Source organism: Gymnoscopelus microlampas (assembly GCF_963454915.1).
Source record: "Gymnoscopelus microlampas genome assembly, chromosome: 1".
NCBI classification, from domain to species: domain Eukaryota; kingdom Metazoa; phylum Chordata; class Actinopteri; order Myctophiformes; family Myctophidae; genus Gymnoscopelus; species Gymnoscopelus microlampas.
The window spans coordinates 5,501,410-5,522,642 of record NC_139962.1 but is presented as its reverse complement, the minus strand read 5'-3'; the positions used below and the strand labels follow the sequence as shown (position 1 = coordinate 5,522,642).

The 21,233-nt window shown below is 41.1% G+C and overlaps 1 protein-coding gene and 1 long non-coding RNA gene across 2 annotated transcripts in view; one reads left to right on the top strand and one right to left on the bottom strand.

The window, feature by feature from the left end:
* LOC311046781 overlaps positions 1–21,233 on the top strand; it is a 120,228-nt gene that overhangs the window by 2,158 nt on the left and 96,837 nt on the right. The window lies entirely within an intron of this gene.
* Positions 171–19,246, bottom strand: LOC311062147 (cellular retinoic acid-binding protein 1-like). The gene is made up of 4 exons (XM_084080980.1): positions 19,041–19,246; positions 14,363–14,541; positions 12,011–12,124; positions 171–445 (listed from the first exon to the last, which is right to left on the bottom strand). The coding sequence occupies exons 1-4, from the start codon at positions 19,108–19,110 to the stop codon at positions 392–394; spliced, it is 417 nt and encodes a 138-aa protein (XP_083937106.1). The 5' UTR covers positions 19,111–19,246; the 3' UTR covers positions 171–391.

The following is a 21,233-nucleotide window of genomic DNA, read 5'->3' as shown; positions in this document are numbered from 1 at the left end:
CTAATCAATGGAGCAAGATATCTCACCATTTGCACTAGTTACATCATGGCAAGGTAACTACACAACCCAAACCTCTACCAAGGTTGAGCTTTAAGTACATAAAAACACAATTGTATGGTAAGAAGATGTAAGAACGGACATAAAATACCACAATATTACCCAAACGGATAATAATTTTCATCTTTTATTTCCAAAGGTGAACAAAATTTAAATATAAGGAAAATTATAGCTATGTCCAGTTGTGTTGTATAGTTATGTTTGTGTAAACGATGCACTCTGAATATCAAATCAGGTCATAATATGTTGCAACATGACGTTTTGTATGGTGACATATGTTTGTATATAGACGGGTATATTCATGACGTGACGTAGTGGTGACGGTGCAGGCTGTTCAGCTAGAGCGTACGTAGACGCGCGTACACACCACATCATCGGCTCCAAACATCTGAAACAAAAAGTGGAGAAAAAATGACAAAATTAAAACAGACAGTCTAATTTTTTTCTTGCCTTGTACAACGGACTCGTCGCTGTAATGAATTTGTTATAATTTGTTATTTTAAAAACATTTAGAAAATAGCGAAAATAGCAGATCTATGAGCTCACAACGCATCGCATCACTGCGTGTTGTGAGCGCTGAGGATTTTACTGTGTGGGCTTGTTTCACAGAATTGGTAGTCACACATAAATACTTATATTCACATAAAAATGATCTGTAGTCACGTGAATATAGTCATGCATAAGTAATTTGTAGTGAGTCGTGACAAAAGAATTGATGGTCACATATTTTTGTATTCAAATAATGAATTGCTAGTCACACAAGCAACTGTCACTACAGTATTCACATATATAACTGGTAGTCACAAGTAATTGCTAGTCACATACTACTACTGTGAAAATCACAGAATGATAAAAGGCAGTGGGTGTGTTTGACATATTCAGCCGTTTAGGCGTGAATGTGAGAGTGCAGATTTACGTCAGTCCTAGGAGCGTGATGGTAACATGATATATGAAGTTGTTGTCAGCTCCACAGGAACATCATTACAGCACCGTGGCTGCATGTGGAGGACCTGACAGGGACACGTATGGCTGGCTGGGCCATATTACAGCACGCTGCAGAGCTGACAGGCAGTGTTGCCATGTCTGCTTATTATATTATATAAGCGACTTTGGGGGGGGAAGAAATCTGTCAAGTCCCTTGTAAATATTGGTGGTTGCGTTTCTTTTGGGCTTGTTTCTTAAGTGTAGTTGCTTATTTGGGCTTGTTTCCTATTGTTTTTATTGTTTAAACCAGTTTCTCAAACATTTTCACATCAAGCATCCTCAAATTGTATTTGTCCACGGACCCCTTTCTGAAAATAAATTGTGCCAGGTTTGAGTTGTTGAAATGTTTCCAAAATATAACGCATTTTCCACTTTTTTTCAAAATAGCAGATCTACAAGCTCACAATGCGTCGCGTTGCGAGCTTGTAGAGCTGCTATTTTCAAATAGCCGATGCAAATAGGTTTAAAGTGTTCATGTGGCCTAGTCGCTTCTTTTAGGCGTGTTTTCATAAGATCTGGTTGCTTATTTCTCTCGCTAAATCTGGCAACGCTGCTGACAGGGACACGTATGGCTGGCCAGGCCGGGCCATAAAGAATGAGGGCCTGGAGGATGATGACTCCATCTGCTGCCTGCGCGGTGGCGGGACGTCCAGGGACACATTAACGTGGACGCTATAGCATCAGGGCCCATCGGCATTTCTCAACCACACATGATCAATGAGGCCCATTAAAGCCAGCGGGCAGGAGGACAGCTCACAGAGCCGTCCCACGGCCAGATGATGACCCCCCCCCCTCCTCCTCCTTCACTTCAAAAATTCATAGACATTTTTTCTTCTCATTGTGATAGATAGGAACTTAACATGTATTGATCCAAGCCAGAACGCAATCAATTGATCGATCATTAAGCTCTTTTTTGATGTGGACGTACTCATGACGCAAAGCCGATCTACAAGCTCACACAACGAGTCACGTTGCGTGTGATGCGTTGTGTGAGCTTGTAGATCGGCTATTTTTTTGCCCAACTGCTAGGGTTCATGTGGTGAAAACAGAACTTGTAGTATAAGAGTTATTGTTGCTCACAACAAGCATGAGAGGAAAGTCCCCCCCGTTAGAAGTTGTGTCATCATCTGTGTTACACTGCAGGGATCTATTAGATCTGTTAGCCTCTCCCTCTAACAACACATGGCTGCTCTCTCTCTCTCTCTCTCTCTCTCTCTCTCTCTCTCTCTCTCTCTCTCTCTCTGTTTACAGAGGACTCTGAATGATGCATGACAAAGTGAGAACAAAACAGCATACCGAAAGCCAACACTATGAAACCAGCGCTGTGAGCTTGGTGTAGAACGGCTAAGAGATTTGGTGTAGAGGGGGAAAAAGGTAAGGTAAGAGGGTCCTAATATGGACCCCTGTGGGACCCCGGTCAATGGAGTATAAATAGGGTTTAAAGGGATATTCCACTTTCAAAACATTTATTGGTAATTTTATCGTCTACTCAGGATTTTGTCAGCCCCCCCCCCCCCCAGACAGTTTTTAAGTTGCTTGATTCAGGAAGGGGGCGTGTCTGATAAAATCTAAATACTGAATCAAGCAACTTAAAAACTGTCCGGGGTGTTCCCAAAAGCCTGAGTAGACGATAACATGTCCCACATTTTGTGTGTGTGTGTAATATCCCTTTAAGTGGTTAAAATGAATTGACAAAGCTATATAGGAGATTCAATAATGCTGCTTGCTTCCTCAATCATCACTCACACAGGTTTTATACGTACAGTGTTCATTTCAAATATAAGTAACAATTCGGTTAGTGTTATTTGGGGGGATTTCATATTGAACCGACTGCCCCCTGCGGGCATTATTAAAATATTTGAAATTTGAACTCAAAGCATCTCCCAGCTGGAATGACAGAGGTCATTTTGTAATCTGACTCATAATTCAAGTAGTATTTGAACTTGAAGGACTGGTGGTACGTCTGTGCTTTGAGATTTCTCAATCAGTTTTTGTAAAAAAAAATTAAAGATAATCTGATAGTAATCATTGCTAGAGAGTTTGTTCAGTAACAGGGCTCTCCCCTGTCTCTCCAGCTGTTTAGTAAACAGAAAATTCATTTTCAGGTCAGGATACTAATTTTGTCCAATCAGGAGAGAGAATAAACAAGTGAAATTGGGAGTGATGAAACATACATACGGTCAATTTAAATCCTTGATTGCAGACCTTACCCACAAGTGTCAGCAACTGCTTTTATTGTGTTATATCACACGATAGGGGAAAGGTTGTTTTATTTCGTTTCTGTTTTATCTTCTTTTATCATTGATATGAATATTGATGTGAAAATGAAATTGTACTGTGATGTATCTCGACGACACTGCAAATGAGGGCAACCTCAATGTCCTTCGAGAATAAAGATTTGACATTAAACTGGATGAATTGTAACTGGAAAATTGACAAAGAAATTGAAGCTGGTACTGGAAATCAGTGGTTCTCAAACCTTTTCATGTCAAGGACCCCCAAATTGACACGTATTAGCCCGCGGACCCCCATAAGAGAAGATGTTTTACGGCTCTAGCAGTGATTCTCAACCATTTTAATTTCAAGGACCCCCAGTTTGACATGCATTTAGGGCTACAGACCCTCATTACAATGGCATTTCTATCACTTGGACCGCAATTTATATTGTAAAATCTATGTCAATGTAACTCTGAGAGTGTACAAATGGAACCAAATGGCATTTGGTTCCATTTGTACACTCTCAGAGTTACAGACCCATAAGGGTCCATTTGGTGCCTAATAATCTATCATTTAGCTGGGGACCCCCTGGAACTCCCTCAAGGACCCCTGGGGGTCCCCGGACCCCACTTTGAGAACCAATGCTGTAAATGATCCTTGTGTGTTCTCTCTTCCTGATTGGATTGGTATCCCGACCGGGAGACCCTTGTTACTGAACAAAACACTCTATAACTGTGATTACTATCACAATATAGAGCTTTTTAACACTGTTACTGAACAAGCACTTAATTTAACAGAAAAATATCCCTTACAACCGCTCCTTTAAGCATGACATGAAGGAATGAATGTTTTGACAGGACCAAACCACAGAGTATACAGTGCAATGTGACCTGTTCTGGTACCAGAGCAAAACTCATGATCTTATCTGGTAAAAATCAGAACCCTTCTCCAGCAGATCTGTCTCATTACACATGGATCCAATAGACTCACACCCTCCTCCTCAATAAAAAAAAAAAACATGCTGGTTCAAAGCCTCGCTTCTCTGCTACAAATCCATGCTGTCGTCAGGCAGAAACCTTGTATATCCATAGTTTTTTTTCCCCGTACGTTAATGCTCTACTTCCTGGTACAAGAGCGTCGCGTAGCAAAAAGGCGTTGTGAGCTTGTAGATCGGCTATTTTATGCTTTTATTATATTTGCATATAATGACATGCCCAAAATACTGAGGCCAGGTTGAAAGTGGTGAAGTCTTTCTGTTTTTTTTATAAATCGTCTCTGTCGGGTGCAGTCGCGTAACGAGACAACAGTAGGCCCCGACGCGAGGTGGTCACAGCGGGCCCTCATGAACGCGCATGCACGCGCGCGCGAAAATTTTGCGGTTATTTAGTGGTTTGTGATGGATTTCGGGTACATAAACAACGGTTTTGTAACAACTACTTAACAATTACAATGTTAAGGGCCCACCAGGTTTATTTTTTAATTCTTTTTTTTTATATATAATTTTATTTTATTTTTTTATTTTTTGCCTGGGTGGGGATGGGCCCCTAACGTCATGGGCCCCAACCATAGACTGTAAAAAAGAATGGACAAAGCCACTCCCCTGCTTTCTACAGAACGAAAATGAAGCCGATAGTTCAGGAACATGCATTCCTCCATCGTTAATATATACAGTTGGCCACGTCCGGAACTCAAACGCTATTGGTTGAGACCAGACACGTGACCAGCGAACCGGAAAACACCCCCAAAAATGCTATTGGTTGGGTAGCTTGTCAATCAAGAGCGGGGGCGGGGAATGAATGCTATTGGTTGTGTAGGTTGTCAATCAAATCATCCCGCCCCTCCTGGAGCATAGCCTACTTTATCGTCAATTTTAGAATAAATGGGACCATAATTTAGCAAAACGCATATCATGATGATTGAAAGGAGACTTTAAACTAGCAACTGGAAGCATATAGAATGTATGACAATTTTTATTACGGTAAGAAAATCTAGTCTAAAGTTTGTCAAAAACCCATTCACTTGCGCTAAAATAAATTCTTTCTGACACTTCAGGTCGGCACAGGGTAAAACAGCGCCACTCTGGCCATTCATAAGCTTCCGTGTTGGCCTCATCGTAAATATCCAAGCCTTGCCCCTTGGCCCCAACGCAACCGCCGCAACCGCGTTGTCTGCGTGACGGTAGTGACGCCCCCTGGTCGGGTGGAAACCTCACATGTCCAAAACTGTTGCTTTTCAGGATTCAAATTCAAAAATGGCAAAAGTAACAGATCTACAAGCTCAAAGCGTGGCGCTTTGCTTTCTGTGTGACGAAAGCACCAAAAGTAAAATTACTAAAATGTTTGAAAATAGCAGATCTACAAGCTCACAACGCGTCGCATCGCGACGCGTTGTGAGCTTGTAGATCTGCTATTTTCAAATAGCCTATGTATAAAATAGGGCTAAAGTGGTTAATGTAATCATTTATATCAGCAAAGTAACTAGTAACTATAGTTTTTAAATAATTGTAGTGGAAGTAAAAATACAATATGTGCCTCTGAGACGTAGTGGAGTAGAATTCAAAGTATTGGAAATTGGAAATTCAAGTAAAACCTGGCAACCTGGGGCTGCCATGCAGAGAGATAAGCAGCCCCAGCATTAGCTTGTTCTGTTATTAGCCGTTAGCTTCTCGGAGTTTTAGCGCCTGTTACATTATCATGGGACTCAACAATGAGTACTAGAAGCAAAAAAACAGACTTTGCATTTGTTAAAATAGGCGAATTTGGGCTATCCACAATCCTACTATCATGCCAACGGTGGGGGTCGATAGGGGGATCTGTGGAGTCACGCGATTTTCATTTCTACGTTGGTAAGTGATTTGACGCACATCAAACATAACAGTTAAAATGAACGGAATTCTCCTTTAAGTAAACGTACTTTAGTTACTTTACACCACTGGACGTGGACATACAAGGTTTCCACCAAACGGCGAGGAAACGTGCCTCCCGTCACAGCAGAGAGGCTCTTGTTTGCAGTGTTTGGCTGATTGTACGTTCCCCACAGGGAGTATTACTCAGCGTCTGATGAAACACCACGTCAGGACCTGGACTCCAGCGTTCTACTGGAACCAGGGACTGTTGTCCATCTGGTCTATAAAACACCAACAGGCCCTCCTCACAGTGTTTACATGGAAGCACATCAAGCTGTTGGTCAGAGACCTGGCTTAGAGCAGAGGTTCTCAAACCTTTTTTCCATGTTAAGGACCCCCAAAATGATATGTATTTGCCCACACACCCACCCCCCCATCTCAAGATATGTTGTTCCAGGGACCCCCCTGGGGGAAGCAAAGATTTTAGTTAACCTGAGGCGATTCTTAAAAAATGATTTCTAAATCCTAATCCTAGTTTTTTGAAAAAAAATCTAAAAAAAAATGTTTTCAAGATTTTTCAAAAATAGCAGATCTACAGATCTTGTAGATCTGCTATTTTTGAATAGCCAAAGAAATCTAAAGTGACACAGATGCGTTCCAGGTCTTAATGGGTTTTAAATGTTAATTTAAAAAATATATACAGTATATATTCAAAGATTTGCGCAAATGTTCACGGTTTTAAAAAAAAATAGCAGATCTACAAGCTCATAGCGCGGCACTCGGACCCCACTTTGAGAACCAATAGCTTTAGAGCGGCCAAAAAATGAAAGAGTAAAAGTATTGATACTTTTAGTACTTCTTAATTGTTTAAATAATCAGAAAATTATAACTGCTCATCGTCGACCACAATAGAAATAAACCAAATACGCTGCAGCTTCTCTCTGAGTGAATTAAACAAATGGAATGTGCGTTTGATAAATAGAAAAATAAAAAAGGATAAAAGTAACAATTTGGAATGTAGTCGAATCATTTGAAAAGTGTTCTTTTTTTTTTTACCTTTACGTTTTTCACGGTCGGGGCAGAAACCTCTTCCTTCCATATTTTAACTTTTTGTGTTTTTCCCCTAAATTAACGTCCTTCTCTGTTCATACTACAGCGTCACTCAAAAACATCAAAAGTAGCAGATCTACAAGCTTGAAACGCAGCACGAAGCAACACGTTTCAAGCTTGTAGATCTGCTACTTTTGCAATTTTTGAATTTTAATCCTGAAAAGTTAACAGTTTTAGTCATATGAGGCTTCCCCCCCGACAGAGACGATTCACTAACTTTTGGAACACATGGTACGCAGGGACGTGCACAGATAGACTCTAGGTGGTGCTAGAGCACCTGCCCTTTGCCCTCTTGACCAGAAGTGCCCTTTTGAAAAAAATAAAAAAGAAAAGTTTTTTTTTTCAGTTTACAGCAGGGGTCTTCAACAGGGGGTCCTCAGAGTTACTACAGGGGGTCCACCAAATCTTTATGTGATATGATTTTTCTTTTTACCATAACCACTCGAAACCTAGCATCCCTTTTCTGAGGAGAACTTTAGCCAAAAATAGCAGATCTACAAGCCCACAACGCCTCGCGCTGCGAGGCGTTGTGGGCTTGTAGATCTGCTATTTTTGGCAAAGAGGTATAGGTGTAGAGGGAAAAAAGAGCAGACCAAGTAAACAAAAAAAAAGTATAATTTACTTGAGCACCTGCCCCTCAAAATGTCTGTGCACGCCACTGATGGTACGTTATGTAAAGTAGAGTAAAAAACTACTCTTACAGGTACGATGTATTCCATAAGTGACTGAAGTGACTGTAAGGGTGGTGTTGGTGATGTGAATGTAAGGTATGGTGTGATGTTAACTGGTACCAGTGCAGCAGAGTTCACAGACCAGTCTCCATGGAGCTGTTGAAGAGGTGTTGCAGGAAATGATCATACTTCTTGTGAAACAATTCGCTTTTTTTAACTTGGAAAAGTGTGGATTTTTAATTTAACTTAAAAAATGAACGCCACTTAAGCCCTATATATATAATATATATATATATATACTGCATAATGTTTTGTCGTATGGCATATAACGAAAATATCCGACCCACATGCTCACAACGTGTTCAGAGTTCAGACCAGAACAGATCAGACCATCAGTTTGTGAGATTAGTCCAGACACACAGACAGACACACGTACAGACAGACAGACACACGTACAGAACAGACAGACAGACAGACAGACACACGTAAAGAACAGACAGACAGACAGACAGACAGACAGACACTCACTCGTTCAGACAGGCAGACAGACACACACACACACACACACACACACACACACACACACACACACACACACACGTACAGACAGACAGACAGACAGACAGACAGACAGACACACAGACACTCGTTCAGACAGACAGACACACACACACACACACACACACACACACACGTACAGACAGACAGACACACGTACGCACAGACAGACACTCGTTCAGACAGACAGACAGACAGACACACACACACGTACAGACAGACAGACAGATAGACACAAGTACAGTACAGACAGACAGACAGACAGATAGACACTCGTACAGACAGACAGACAGGCTCTCGTCTAGAACGCAATGCTAATAAAGTCGTTGTGGCTGAGCTGCTGACTGAAAGACGTTTATTGTTTTTTTGGGGCGGTGTAGCCGCCCCCTATAAGTGAGTTTTGGACACCGACCAAAACATTTGTGTACCCCCTAACCCTTCCATTGTTAATGCAAATCGATACTTTTTTCATATCAGCCAATCACATTACAGCTAGTGTCATCACCACTAACTGTAATGTGATTGGCTGACTTTGCAAATTCAGGACTGTGATTGGCTAGCGAAACACATGACACATGTGCAGCCCTATGAATAGCAGTATGGACTTTAAAAAAAGTCATTTATCCTTTTTTTAAAGTGAGTCATTCTTGTGATGACCACACACCGCCCACTTCACACTGGGTGTGATTTTTTTTATCACAGGCACCTCCTCATGAACATCCAGGCTTGGCTCTGACTGGACGTAGAAATGAGATGTCAGGGCGTGTCAGATCAGATGGCGGTGGATCAGCGGTTAGTCAGTGCGTCCACCACAAACTGTACTGGAGCTGCATTGTGGCCTATAGCTGTTCCATTCTGTGCTGTGTCTCCTACACCCTCTCTTTCCCAGTGTCCTCCTGGCTGCTGTCCAGTCCGGGGCCTGGATATAAATGTCGTGATTTGAGACCATAAATCATCTAGGATTTTTTTTATCTCATCATTGTGACTTAAGTGTCATCTTTTCTTGGTTTTTTTTAATCGCAGATAGCAGATTTACAAGCTCTTAGCGCGGCACAGAGTGCCGCGCTAAGAGCTTGTAGATCTGCTATTTTGGAAAAATCTTGAACATTTGTGCAAATCTTTGAATAGCCTATATATATATTTTTAGCGAACATTTGTAACTCTAATCTTTGCTTCTGGAGATTCTACAAATGTCTTCTAATTAAAAAAGGTTTATATTTTAATACTGCTATAATCAGTGGTTCTCAAACTTTTTTCCATGTCAAGGATCCCCAAAATATTTGCCCGCGGACCCCCATCTCAAAATATGTTGTTCCAGGGACCGTGTACTGTAACCCCAGTCTGTTTTGTAGCTTTGTTTTCCAGTTCAGGTTAAAAAAAACACAGCAGATTAAAAACATGACAGCCTTAGCAACCAACACAGCTGCAGCTAATTGAATTAATAATAGGGTGTGTTAGATTTGAATGTGTCCAGAACCAACCACAGTAGTCCACAGTATTGTCAGTATGAACATTAACAACATGCCTAAAATCTAACACACCCATCATTAATTAGATTTAGCTGCAGCTGTGTTCCTTACATCACTGTGTATTATAAGGTCAACGTCTTATAACAGATCCTTCATATTCTAATTGTTGACAAGACAGTCAATAGACTCATAACTATTGTTCCCTTTTCCAGAAACAGACATATAACCCTTTTTCTGTTTTGGGGTCTGTTTCCCATAGCAGATTTGAACTGGAAACACACCTTCATGCCACCTTCATATCGTCTCAGTTGGGTCCAAAACTGTTACTTTCCAGGATTCAAATTCCCCAAAAACTAATGTAGCAGATCTACAAGCTCGAAACGCGTCGTTTCGCGTCGCTTCTGGCGTTAATTTACGGGGGGGGGGGGGAAGTATCAATACTGCAATGTAGAAGTACTCTGTTACATGTAAAAGTCTGGAATTCAAAATGTACTTTTGAAAAAAGTAAAGTAAAAGTACTAAAATATTTGAAAATAGCAGATCGCGACGCGTTGTGAGCTTGTAGATCGGCTATTTTCAAATAGCCGAGGTACAAAATAGGGCTAAAGTGGGTAATGTATGTTTTATAATATAATAATTTATATCTGAAAAGTAACTAAAGTTTTCAAATAATTGTAGTGGAGTAAAAGTACATGTTTTGCCTCTGAGATGTAGTGGAGTGGTGGTGGTATAGTGGAATACCTCAAAAGTTTACTTAAGTACAGTACTTAAGTAAATGTATTTAGTTACTTTCCACCACTGCCGATAGCAACGATAGGCCTATGTGTTTCTGGTTTAAATCTAGGGCTGTGAATCTTTGGGTATCCCACTATTCGATTCTGATTCTTGGGGTCACTATTCCATTACGATTTTTTTTTTCAATTCAACCCGATTCTCGATTCAAAGTCGATTCTCTTTACTGTGAGAGGGTTGTGTGTAAAAATGTATTCATTATTTTGGAGGTCCGTCCTTGACATGAACAAGTTTGAGAACCACTGATACAACGACATACGTTTTTCAGAATACTGTTTAGAGGACATTTGTAGAATCGTAACCTCAGGCCTTAATGGGTTAAAAGCACAATAAGGCCATTCTCTGTACACATGATGAGGTCATAGCTGCCCACCACAGACATGTTTATCTCTCCTCCTCCACCTTTAACTGGTTAGTTGAGAGGAAATGATGACTAACGAGTGAGCGTTCATCTCCTCTACGTTCTCCACTCCACGAGGTAGAGGAGAGAGAGAGAGAGAGAGAGAGAGAGAGAGAGAGAGAGAGAGAGAGAGAGAGAGAGAGAGAGAGAGAGAGAGAGAGAGAGAGAGAGAGAGAGAGAGAGAGAGAGAGAGAGAGAGAGAGAGAGAGAGAGAAGGTGGCAGTAGCTGAGTGGGTAGAGAGAGGCCACCTGGGAACCAGAAGGTCACCAGTTTGCCCCCTGAATCACCTATTGAGTCTATTCTCAAAGTGTAAGTGACTGCTCCTCCCATGGGCTCAACATGATTACCTCAACATGACCATCTGAGCAGCTATCACCTGGGTGAAGCCGAAACTGAACCCCCCCCCCCCCCCCCCCCCCCACAGGATTAATAAAGGCAATATAGCCTTAATATTTTAGCTATGGTCAAAGATTTGACCTTTGTAACGTAGTTGTAGAAAAGCATCTACATTATCTGTTAAAGGCATAGTTCACCCCCAAAAGGACTTTTTTTCTATCTATTCACCCCATGGCGACATGAATTCATGGATATTTTTTTGTTTTTGTCGCATTCCTAAGCCAATAATTTGATGACCAGCAGGCAGTGGTTCCGGTAGGAAACACAAAGAGTCTCCTTTGTGTCTCCTACCGGAACCACTGTCTACAGGTCCGCTGGTCAAATTATTGGCTTAGGAATGCGACAAAAAAAAAAATCTCCATGGGGTGAGTAATCGATAGGAAAACATTTTTTTGGGGTGAACTATCCCTTTAATGTGAGTTGCTTTGTGCACATGGATAATAGTACCACCTTGTACTGGTTAGTTGAGAGGAAATGATGACTAAACAATGAGTCTCTATAGTAACTCACCAGGATGAGTTCCTCTCCTTTCAGCTCTCGGCTCCAGAAGGTCTTTGGTCCGTTCCCGTCCAGGAGGGTCTGTCTGCAGCTCATCTTGTTCTCCGTGTCCCACGTGGCCAGGCTCTGTGGCAGTGGTGGAAAAAGTACTCGGATATTTTACTTAAGTAAAAGCAGCAATACCACAATATAAAAATACTCTGTTAAAAGTAAAAGGCCTGTGTTCAACATGTTACTTGAGTAAAAGTGCAACAGTATTGGCATCAAATTATACTTAAAGTACAAAAAGTAAAAGTACTAAAATGTTTGAAAATAGCAGATCTAGTACAAGCTCACAACGCGTTGCGATGCGACGCGTTGTGAGCTTGTAGATCGGCTGTTTTCAAATAGCCCAGGTATAAAATAGGGCTAAAGTGGTTAATGTATGTTTTATAATATCATAATTTATATCTGAAAAGTAACTAGTAACTAAAGTTTTCAAATAATTGTAGTGGAGTAAAAGTACAATATTTGCCTCTGAGATGTAGTGGAGTAGAAGTAAAAGTATTGGAAATTGGAAATACTCAAGTAAAGTACAAATACTTCAAAATTGTACTTAAGTACAGTACTTAAAGTAAACGTACTTAGTTACTTTCCACCACTGCTCTGTGGACCACATGACCTGACATGGTGAGTGGTTTAGCATGGCAGCACTCTGCTGTGGTTCCTCCTCCTCGTGTTTACACACCAGTGGTGATAAAAAAAAGTACTCATATTTCTTACTTAAGTAGAAAGTATCAATACTGCAATGTAGAAATACTCTTACAAGTAAAAGTCCAGAATTCAAAATGTTACTTGAGTAAATGTACTTGGTTTACACCACTGGATTACACAGCCCTTACATTCATCCAGTGGTGGACTAAGTACTCAACCCTGGTACTTGAGTCAAATTATAGATACTTCCAATCAATCAATCAATCAATCAATCAGTCAGTCAGTCAGTCAGTCAGTCAGTCAAAATTTGCTGAAATAGCTGATTTACAAGATGTCAAAGTGTTAGGGCCCCTCAACTTCTCTGCGCGTCCCAAATAATCGCCGGCCTCTCATTGAAAATGAATTACATAGGCGCGCCGGCTGCTCCCCCTCTGAAATGACCCATAAGCTTCCAAAAGACACACGTACTTAAAGGAGTAGTTCACCCAAATAAATGACTTATTTTCTATCAATTACACACTCCATGAAGCCTTGAGTTCATGGAGTTTTTTGGTCTCATTCCTAAGCCAATAATGTGATGACCGGCAGAGTCTACTCAAATGCAGGTCAATTGAGTAGACTCCGCCGGCGGCCGGTCATCAAAGTATTGGCTCAGGAATGCGAGAAAAACTAAAAATCTCCATGAATTCAAGGCCTCATGGGGTGTGTACTTGATAGAACTACTCCTTTAAGCACAGTACTAGTACTCAAGTAGATGCACTTGGTTCCGGTCCACCAGAGGAGATGATGAGTGGTTGAACATGACAGCACTTTGTTGTGGTTCCTCTGCTTCATCCAGCTAAAAGGATGAGGGTCAGTGGTGAAGCATCGTGATGATGTGGAAGGTCTGTGTTAACACACTAAACACGCTCCAGTTGCAAGTCATTCGCTCGAGTCTTGACTGATGCCAGATGTTTGTATCCTGAGGCCGATTTGATAGTAAAGACCACCGATTGATCCTTTTCTATTTCACTTATAAGCAATACTAAAATATGATTATTTTCCGGGAGGTTGTGGCCTGAAAGGTGTTGATTGACGAAAAATGTTCGTCGACTACCTTTTTTCACTGACAAAAACGAAATAAAAACTAAGCTTTGGTGACTAAAACTATGACTAAATATGTTGACAAATTCGTCAACAAATAAAAACTTGACCAAAATGTTAGGGAGGGACTAGCGGAGAAGAGATCCAGTAGAATGTTTGGTTGCGCTCGGGTATTGCGCTCTGAAAATAGCAGATCTACAGTACAAGCTCACAACGTGTCGCAAGGCACCGCCAAAGTACATTATAGTCGACTAAATCAACTGTAGATTTAGTCGACTATAATCTTATGATATTTAGTCGACTAAAACTAGACTAAAACTAAAACATTTCAGATGACTAAAATATGACAAAAAATAAACGGAATTTTGTTCAAAAGACTATGACTAAAACTAAATCAAAACTTGTGTCAAAATCAACACTGCTTGGAGTAGACACTCAGTCAAGTCAGATGCACCACGGTGGATTCAAACATCTAGACTCCACGGTGTTAGACACAGGTACTTTAACCCTGTGCCACCCAAACACCTCAGGCTCTCTATCTTAATTCAAATGAATCCTGACTCACACGGGCCAATAATAATTCATTACCTTGACCTTCCTGCCGTCGACGGTCTCCTCGTTGAACTCCTGGCCAATGAGGAAGTTGATCTCGGTGGTGCGCACGGTGGTGGAGGTCTTGATGTAGAAGTGCTCCCCGTTCTGCCTGATCTCCACGTGGGGCTTGGAGGCCGCGGCTCCCGCCACCTTCCTCAGCATGGCGTTCACACCTGGACACACAGAAAAAAACTATGATGTGAGAAACAGGGACATAAATGACACTGTGCCATAGTAAGCATTAGTGGAGACCCATTTTGGAGATGATGTTAAAGGTGAAATGTTCCTTTAAGGCATATCTATATATTTCCTTAATCGTTATAGGACAAATAATGAAAATAGCCAAAGTACAAAGCTTCTAAAAAATGTCAAAATGATGTTGCATTGCGACCTGTTTTCAAGATAAAAAATCAAATAACTCATTGCCTATAATGACACGCCCAAAATGGGGACAGCAGATTGAACGTGGTTTTGATTGATTGATTGAATATTTTATTAGCCAGAAATGTAGACATGTGGTAGGCTACAGTCAGACATTAGGCTAAAAAGATAACACAAAAACACCACCATTGTGGTCCTATGTATTCAATTGATCAACATACAAATACAATTATGTACAAAGGAGAAAGAGGGAAAAATGGCGGTGGCAGATTTGGCTGATTTCAGAATCTAACCACTAACTAGTTGAAAGCTACCAAACTACCATCCCCAGTTTAGATTGTCCTCATTTCACCTCTGACGATAAGTACAATGTTCACACATTTTTGTATGCGGCTGGAGCCAAAAAAAGCATGTTTTACTAGAAAAAAACTGCATCTGAAATTAACTTTTGGGGGTGGAATTGTTCTTAAAAACCACTTGGACTTCTTTATGCCTTGTTGATCTGGGTCCCCTTGGGCTCTGTACTAGGCCCCCTCATGTCTTCCATCCATAATACATTATCTTTGTTGAAAATAGCCGATCTGCAAGCTCACAACACATCGCCACGGCTATTTTCGCCACCGGAATAGGGACACTAGAGTTCAAGTGGTAAATTCTCCAGAAGAATGCATTAAGTCAGTGGTTTTCAACCTTTTTCATGCCAAGGACCCCTAAATTGATATACATTTGGCCGTGGACCCCCATTTGAAAATGTTTTGTGCCAGGGACCCCCAGAAGCAAAGATATCAGTTAATTTTCGCTTTAAAAAATATAAATATTCAAAGATATGGACACTCTTTCAAGGTTTTTCAAAAATAGCAGATCTACAAGCTCGTAGCGCGGCACTCGGTGCCGCGCTACGAGCTTGTAGATCTGCTATTTTTGAATAGTCAAAGGCTAAGTGGTTAAAAATGATTGTGACGCTATTAACTCATTTTGCTGGGGACCCCCTGGTACTCCCTCAAGGACCACTGGTTGAAAACCACTGCATTAAGTGACAAAGGTGTGGGGGCCTCGGACGGGGGGTCCTTGTACAGTAAAGACCCGTCACATCATTTCTTGAAAGTAGTCAGGGGGGGTAAAGGAACATATCACAGTTTTAAATCTCTGTCAGGTTTCATATAAAAGCAGAGCCTCAAGCAGCTGCAGAGCAGATTCTTATCAGCAGATGTTGCAAACACAAGGGGGCCGAGATGGATGCAATGACAAGGTGATGAGTGCCAGGAATTCTGCCGGAGTCACAGTGTTTTGTTTAAGCTCTGCTGTTAAAGACCTTGATAGATTCTGTCCCGCCATTGATGACCGGGGGAGAAGCTATTAACCCTGCTGGATCACGCTGTTACAGTACAAACAATTAGAGACAAGGGGAAGGCTCTGATTTGTTTCCCATTAATCCTCGCTCCCATGCTACATCCAATGCATCCTGCCCTGTGAGTCACGCTTTATGTTAGGCCACCTTTACCACATAAAAGAGGACTTCAATCTTCCTCTCTTGTCACTATATTAACATAAGAAATATACTGCTGCAGCTGCAGCAACAAAGATCCTCATGAAAATACTTGTATGCACAATGGACTGTGCATGTTACAGCTTTTGCATGCACACAGAGGTTTATAATAGATGTTTATAACCTAGGAGTAAGAAGCTTTTGCCCAGGACAACGGTCAAACTGTTCTGTTTCTTCATTTCCATTTTTTAATTTTGCCTTGTTATTGTACATTATGTTTATTACATTATTACAATACATTATTATTATTATTATAATTATTAATATTATTATTAATTCTGCTACAATGTCTCATGAACCAGAACAAAATAAAGTGTAGTTTTATGTACCATTGTACAAGATGTAACAATAACGACCACCTTGATCCTTGGGTACAATTAGTATATAGAAAAAACTTGCAAATTGATGTTTAAAGGGATATTTCACTTCCAAAACATTTTTGGGTAATTTTAGCGTCTACTCAGGCTTTTGTGAGCCCCCCAGACAGTTTTTAAGTTGCTCGATTCAGTAGGCCTATTTTAATATTTGATATTCATTTTATCAGACACACCCCCTTCCTATACAAACCCAGTGTAACTTCAAACTCCATTTTAACCATGTTAGATTCATCAGAAACACCCGTCCTTGGTTTTGGTGACTCATCCTGCCCTCCTAATACGTGAGGGTGCCGTGTTTTTTCGATTACTTTTTTCAGTTATTTAATATGTTTTTTAATTGTATTTAATTATTTTCATTTTCCCCAAGAAATATTAAAAATAAATAAAAACGTAATCGAAAAAAACCCGGCCTCCTCACACATTAGAAGGACAACATCAGTCACCAGAACCAAGGACGGGTGTTTTTGATGAATCTAACATGGTTAAAATGGAGTTTGAAGTTACAACGGGTTTGTATAGGAAGGGGGCGTGTCTGGTAAAATGAATATGAAATATCTAAATACTGAATCAAGCAACTTAAAAACTGTCCGAGGGGCTCACAAAAGCCTGAATAGACGATAAAATGACCAATTTCTTTTTTTAAAGTGAAATATCCCTTTATAGTCCAGGGGCCAAGTCCAACACAACACTGTTATTTTCACAAATTGGTACCACCTGAGGTGGCCGTAAAGTTTTTGTATTTTTGTATTCCTACATGTCTCTAGTTTATATTTTGGTATGATACATCTTCCAATTCAGTAGCTTAATGGCAGTTATCACTACCTACAGGCTAATGTATCCGGTAGGAGACACAAAGTAGAATCTTTGTGTCTCCTACCGGAAATACACCCGGGCATCAAATTATTGCGACAAAAAAACAAATATATCCATGTATTCAAGGCTTCATGGGGTGTGCAATTGATAACTTCTCAGATTTTTGGTGTTTGCAAAAAGACTGCTTTCCATAAGCTTGTAAAAGTTGACCCTCCTTCGGTCTAGTGCGGTCATAGCTGAATGGGTAGAGAGTCCCCCTGGGAAACGTAAAGGAGGAGTTCACCCAAAAAATGATTTATTTTCTATCAATTGCACACCCCATGAAGCCTTGAATACATGGATATATTTGTTTTTTTGTCGCAATAATTTGATGCCCGGGTGTATTTCCGGTAGGAGACACAAAGATTCTACTTTGTGTCTCCTACCGGATACATTAGCCGGTTTAGAGTGATTACTGTCATTAAGCTACTGAATTGGAAGATGTATCATACCAAAATATAAACTAGAGACATGTAGGAATACGAAAATACCAAAAATGTACGGCCACCTTAGGTGGTACCAAAATCTGGCTTGGCCCCAGGACTATTAAGTCAACAGATAGGTTGCTAATGATCACACATGGTTGCCCAGTAGATCATATTTGTGAGCCAGTCTGTGATATAATCTATATTATATAATGTACAGTCACCTTACAACAGTAAATGCATGCATGTCATTGGTCAAAGGATCCTCCAGAGAAATGGACTTAGCCTAATAGACAGACTTTGTCCACCTTTTTTTTTTTTAGGGTTTATAAATCCATTTAACAATCATAAACACAGCTGGAGGTCAGAAAGTCAATATCTATTCAATTATTCATTCATTTATTGTATTGATGTATTCTTTATTTTTTTGCACAAACAGCAGACACTTCATACTGATATTAACAATATTGATACTTTCAAATAATAATTTAATGAACAATCAAGCATTTGGGGAAGATTCAAATGTCTTTTTGATCGAGACTGAAACACAAACGCATGATTTATTTTCAAGTTCTCAAATAGGTCTGAATTAACCAATTGAAACAGGGAAAGCGTTCGTGTCATTTTAGATTGTTTGCGTTGGTTATTAAAAAATAGCAGATCTACAAGCTCGTGCCGCCCTGCGAGCTTGTACATCTGCTATTTTTGCTAGATTTCTTTATTCTTTGAACATTAAAAAAATAAAAAAATATATACATATATATATATATATATACATATATATATATATATATATATATATATATATATATATATATATATATATATATATATATATTTTTTTTTTTTGCAACCCTTTTTCACCCAGTGCCAATTGTCTAAGTAATCCTGGGCGCTACACTCCCCCTGCCAGCCTGAGCCGAGCTCATGCCTTCTTCAATGCATGAGAGCCAACTAACCTTAATGTTTTGAACATTTTTGAAAATATCTTGAAAGTGTGAGAACTACTGATTCAGAAGGCATTGGTAGAATCAGGCCTCAGGTCTTATAATGAATTAAAGAGAGAGATAAAATCATCTAAATCGTCTTACCGAGCGCTTTGAGCAGTTCGTCAAAATTCTCACTGCTTTTCATTTTCCAGTTGCCTGCGAAATTGGGCATTTTGTTGTTTAAGTGTCGAGTTCCTTCTCCTCCTCGTATCTCTGCCTGGGTGTTCTGCGCGTTTCTGTCTGTCTGCCTCCTTCTCTTTCTCCTTCTGCTCCCTTTCAACCTTTCTCTCTCTCTCTCTCTCTCTCCCTCCTTCCCTCTCTCTCCTCCTCCTCTCTACACTGTGTAATGATCCCACAGAGAGAGCAGGCCTCACCCCTTCTATCACTTTCTCCTTTCACACACACACACACACACACACGCACACGCACACGCACACACACACACGCGTGCACACACACACACACACACACACACACACACACACACACACACACACACACACACACACACACACACGCGCGCGCACACACACACTTAATGGTTTGTTCTCATTAGAGCATTAAACGCCCTTGTCTCAATGACCATTCTAAATGATGTTCACATAAGTTCAGCCGGCCTCGTCTGGAATGTCAATTCTCTCATTAGCGGCGGCATCAATGGAGGGGCCGTAAGAACGACTGCAGTGATTATTACCTGGGCTTCTATGGACATGAATGAACCGCGGCCTTTTATTCTAAGTTATCTCCTATAAGAACCTCTCAGAGAGAGGCTCTTTGACTTGGTTCTGATATAAATGCTGTGAGAGATGTTCATGTGACATCCTGGCCAGCACATACTTTACCCAACTAGCCTTTTTGTTACATTTCCCTTGAAGATGTCAGTGCATTGAAACCCATCCACTACACACACGCACATATGCACGCACGTACACACAGTCGCGCGCGCACGCACTCACACGCACTCACACACACACACACACACACACACACACACACACACACACAAACCATCACGTTCGCCCCATGAGAATAAGAGGCCCTCCCCTCTCTCAGTACACCCCCCCCCCTCCCTAACCCCAGCCAAGTTGGATTTGTTCTCATTCTGACGCGCGTCCCATCAATCTTTTTGACAAAGTGCCTTCCGGACAGCGCTTGATAATTAATGTATAGAGCGGAGCGGAGAGCACTCTGTCATCCCTCCAGGATGTGTCAGCTTCAGAAAACGCCACCCCCCCCCCCCCCCCCCCCCGTCCACCACCGAGGGTCCCGGCTTGTTTGTCTCACTCATCAATAGATGTGTCTGTTAGGCTACGTTCACACTGGAAGAGACCAAATCCCATTATCTGGTCTATCCAGGTTGGAATCAGATTAGGGTTTGATCACATCTGAACAACATTAAAACACATACAATCAGATTTGAACCACATTCCCTTGAAATGTGATTCTTTTTTTTTCTCTTTCCCTTTTTTTTCGTCCCATGATTTTGTAACCCATTTTTCACCCAGTGCCAATTGCCTATAAACTTGTAATCCTGGGCGCTACTCTCCCTCTGCCAGCCTGGGGAGAGCCCAGAACTGAGCTCATGCTTCCTTCAATGCATGAGGGGTGAGCAGGCCGCTTCTTATCACCTGACAGGGGGGAGTTTCCCCGGTTAGACGTAGCGCGTGGAAGGAACACGTTATTCCCACCTCTTTCTTTCCCCTCCATCAGGCGCCCCGGGTTGACCAGGGGGAGGCAGTATAGAGACCAGGATTACTGCATGTTCTTTGTGAGGGTACCTACCCTAGGGGACACGGGGAGAACACGCAAACTCTTTTGCCAACCCCACCTAGGGTATGGGCTCTGATGACGCGGAGGAGAGAACGCAGGACTGCTGTGAGGCGACAGCGCCACCGAATCAAATCTGATTCACAAAGATCAGTTTCCATCAGTCAGATTTGACCAAACCAATCTGATTCCATGCTGGACAGGGCCAAACATCTGAAATTGTCTGCCTGTGTGAACATAGCCTTTAGTCTTTGGGTGTCTTCATTCAGAAAGGGAGAGTGTAAACGTGTGGGCTGATGGAACGTCAAACACAGACGGGGAAAGTGTGGGGGAGTGCTGATAACGAAAGAATAATAATGTGGCTGCTACTCTTTTTTTTTGCCTATAATTTGATCATGGTGATATTTTATATGTGTGTCATATATACATGGATTAAAGTTCTCAGTCGCCAAGACTGATTTCAGTCATTTGGATTCCATAGAAGCCAGCATGTCTTCTATGGAAGCATGTTGCGCAGCAAAAATAGCC

What these genes read in the sequence shown, in the direction of transcription:
- LOC311062147 (XM_084080980.1), bottom strand. Translation starts at nt 19,110, where the DNA reads ATGCCCAATTTCGCAGGCAACTGGAAAATGAAAAGCAGTGAGAATTTT. An exon ending in TCGACGGCAGGAAGGTCAAG is followed by an intron (nt 12,125 to 14,362) that starts GTAATGAATTAT and finishes CCACTGCCACAG; the next exon opens with AGCCTGGCCACGTGGGACAC. An exon ending in AAGGAGAGGAACTCATCCTG is followed by an intron (nt 446 to 12,010) that starts GTGAGTTACTAT and finishes TTTTTGTTTCAG; the next exon opens with ATGTTTGGAGCCGATGATGT.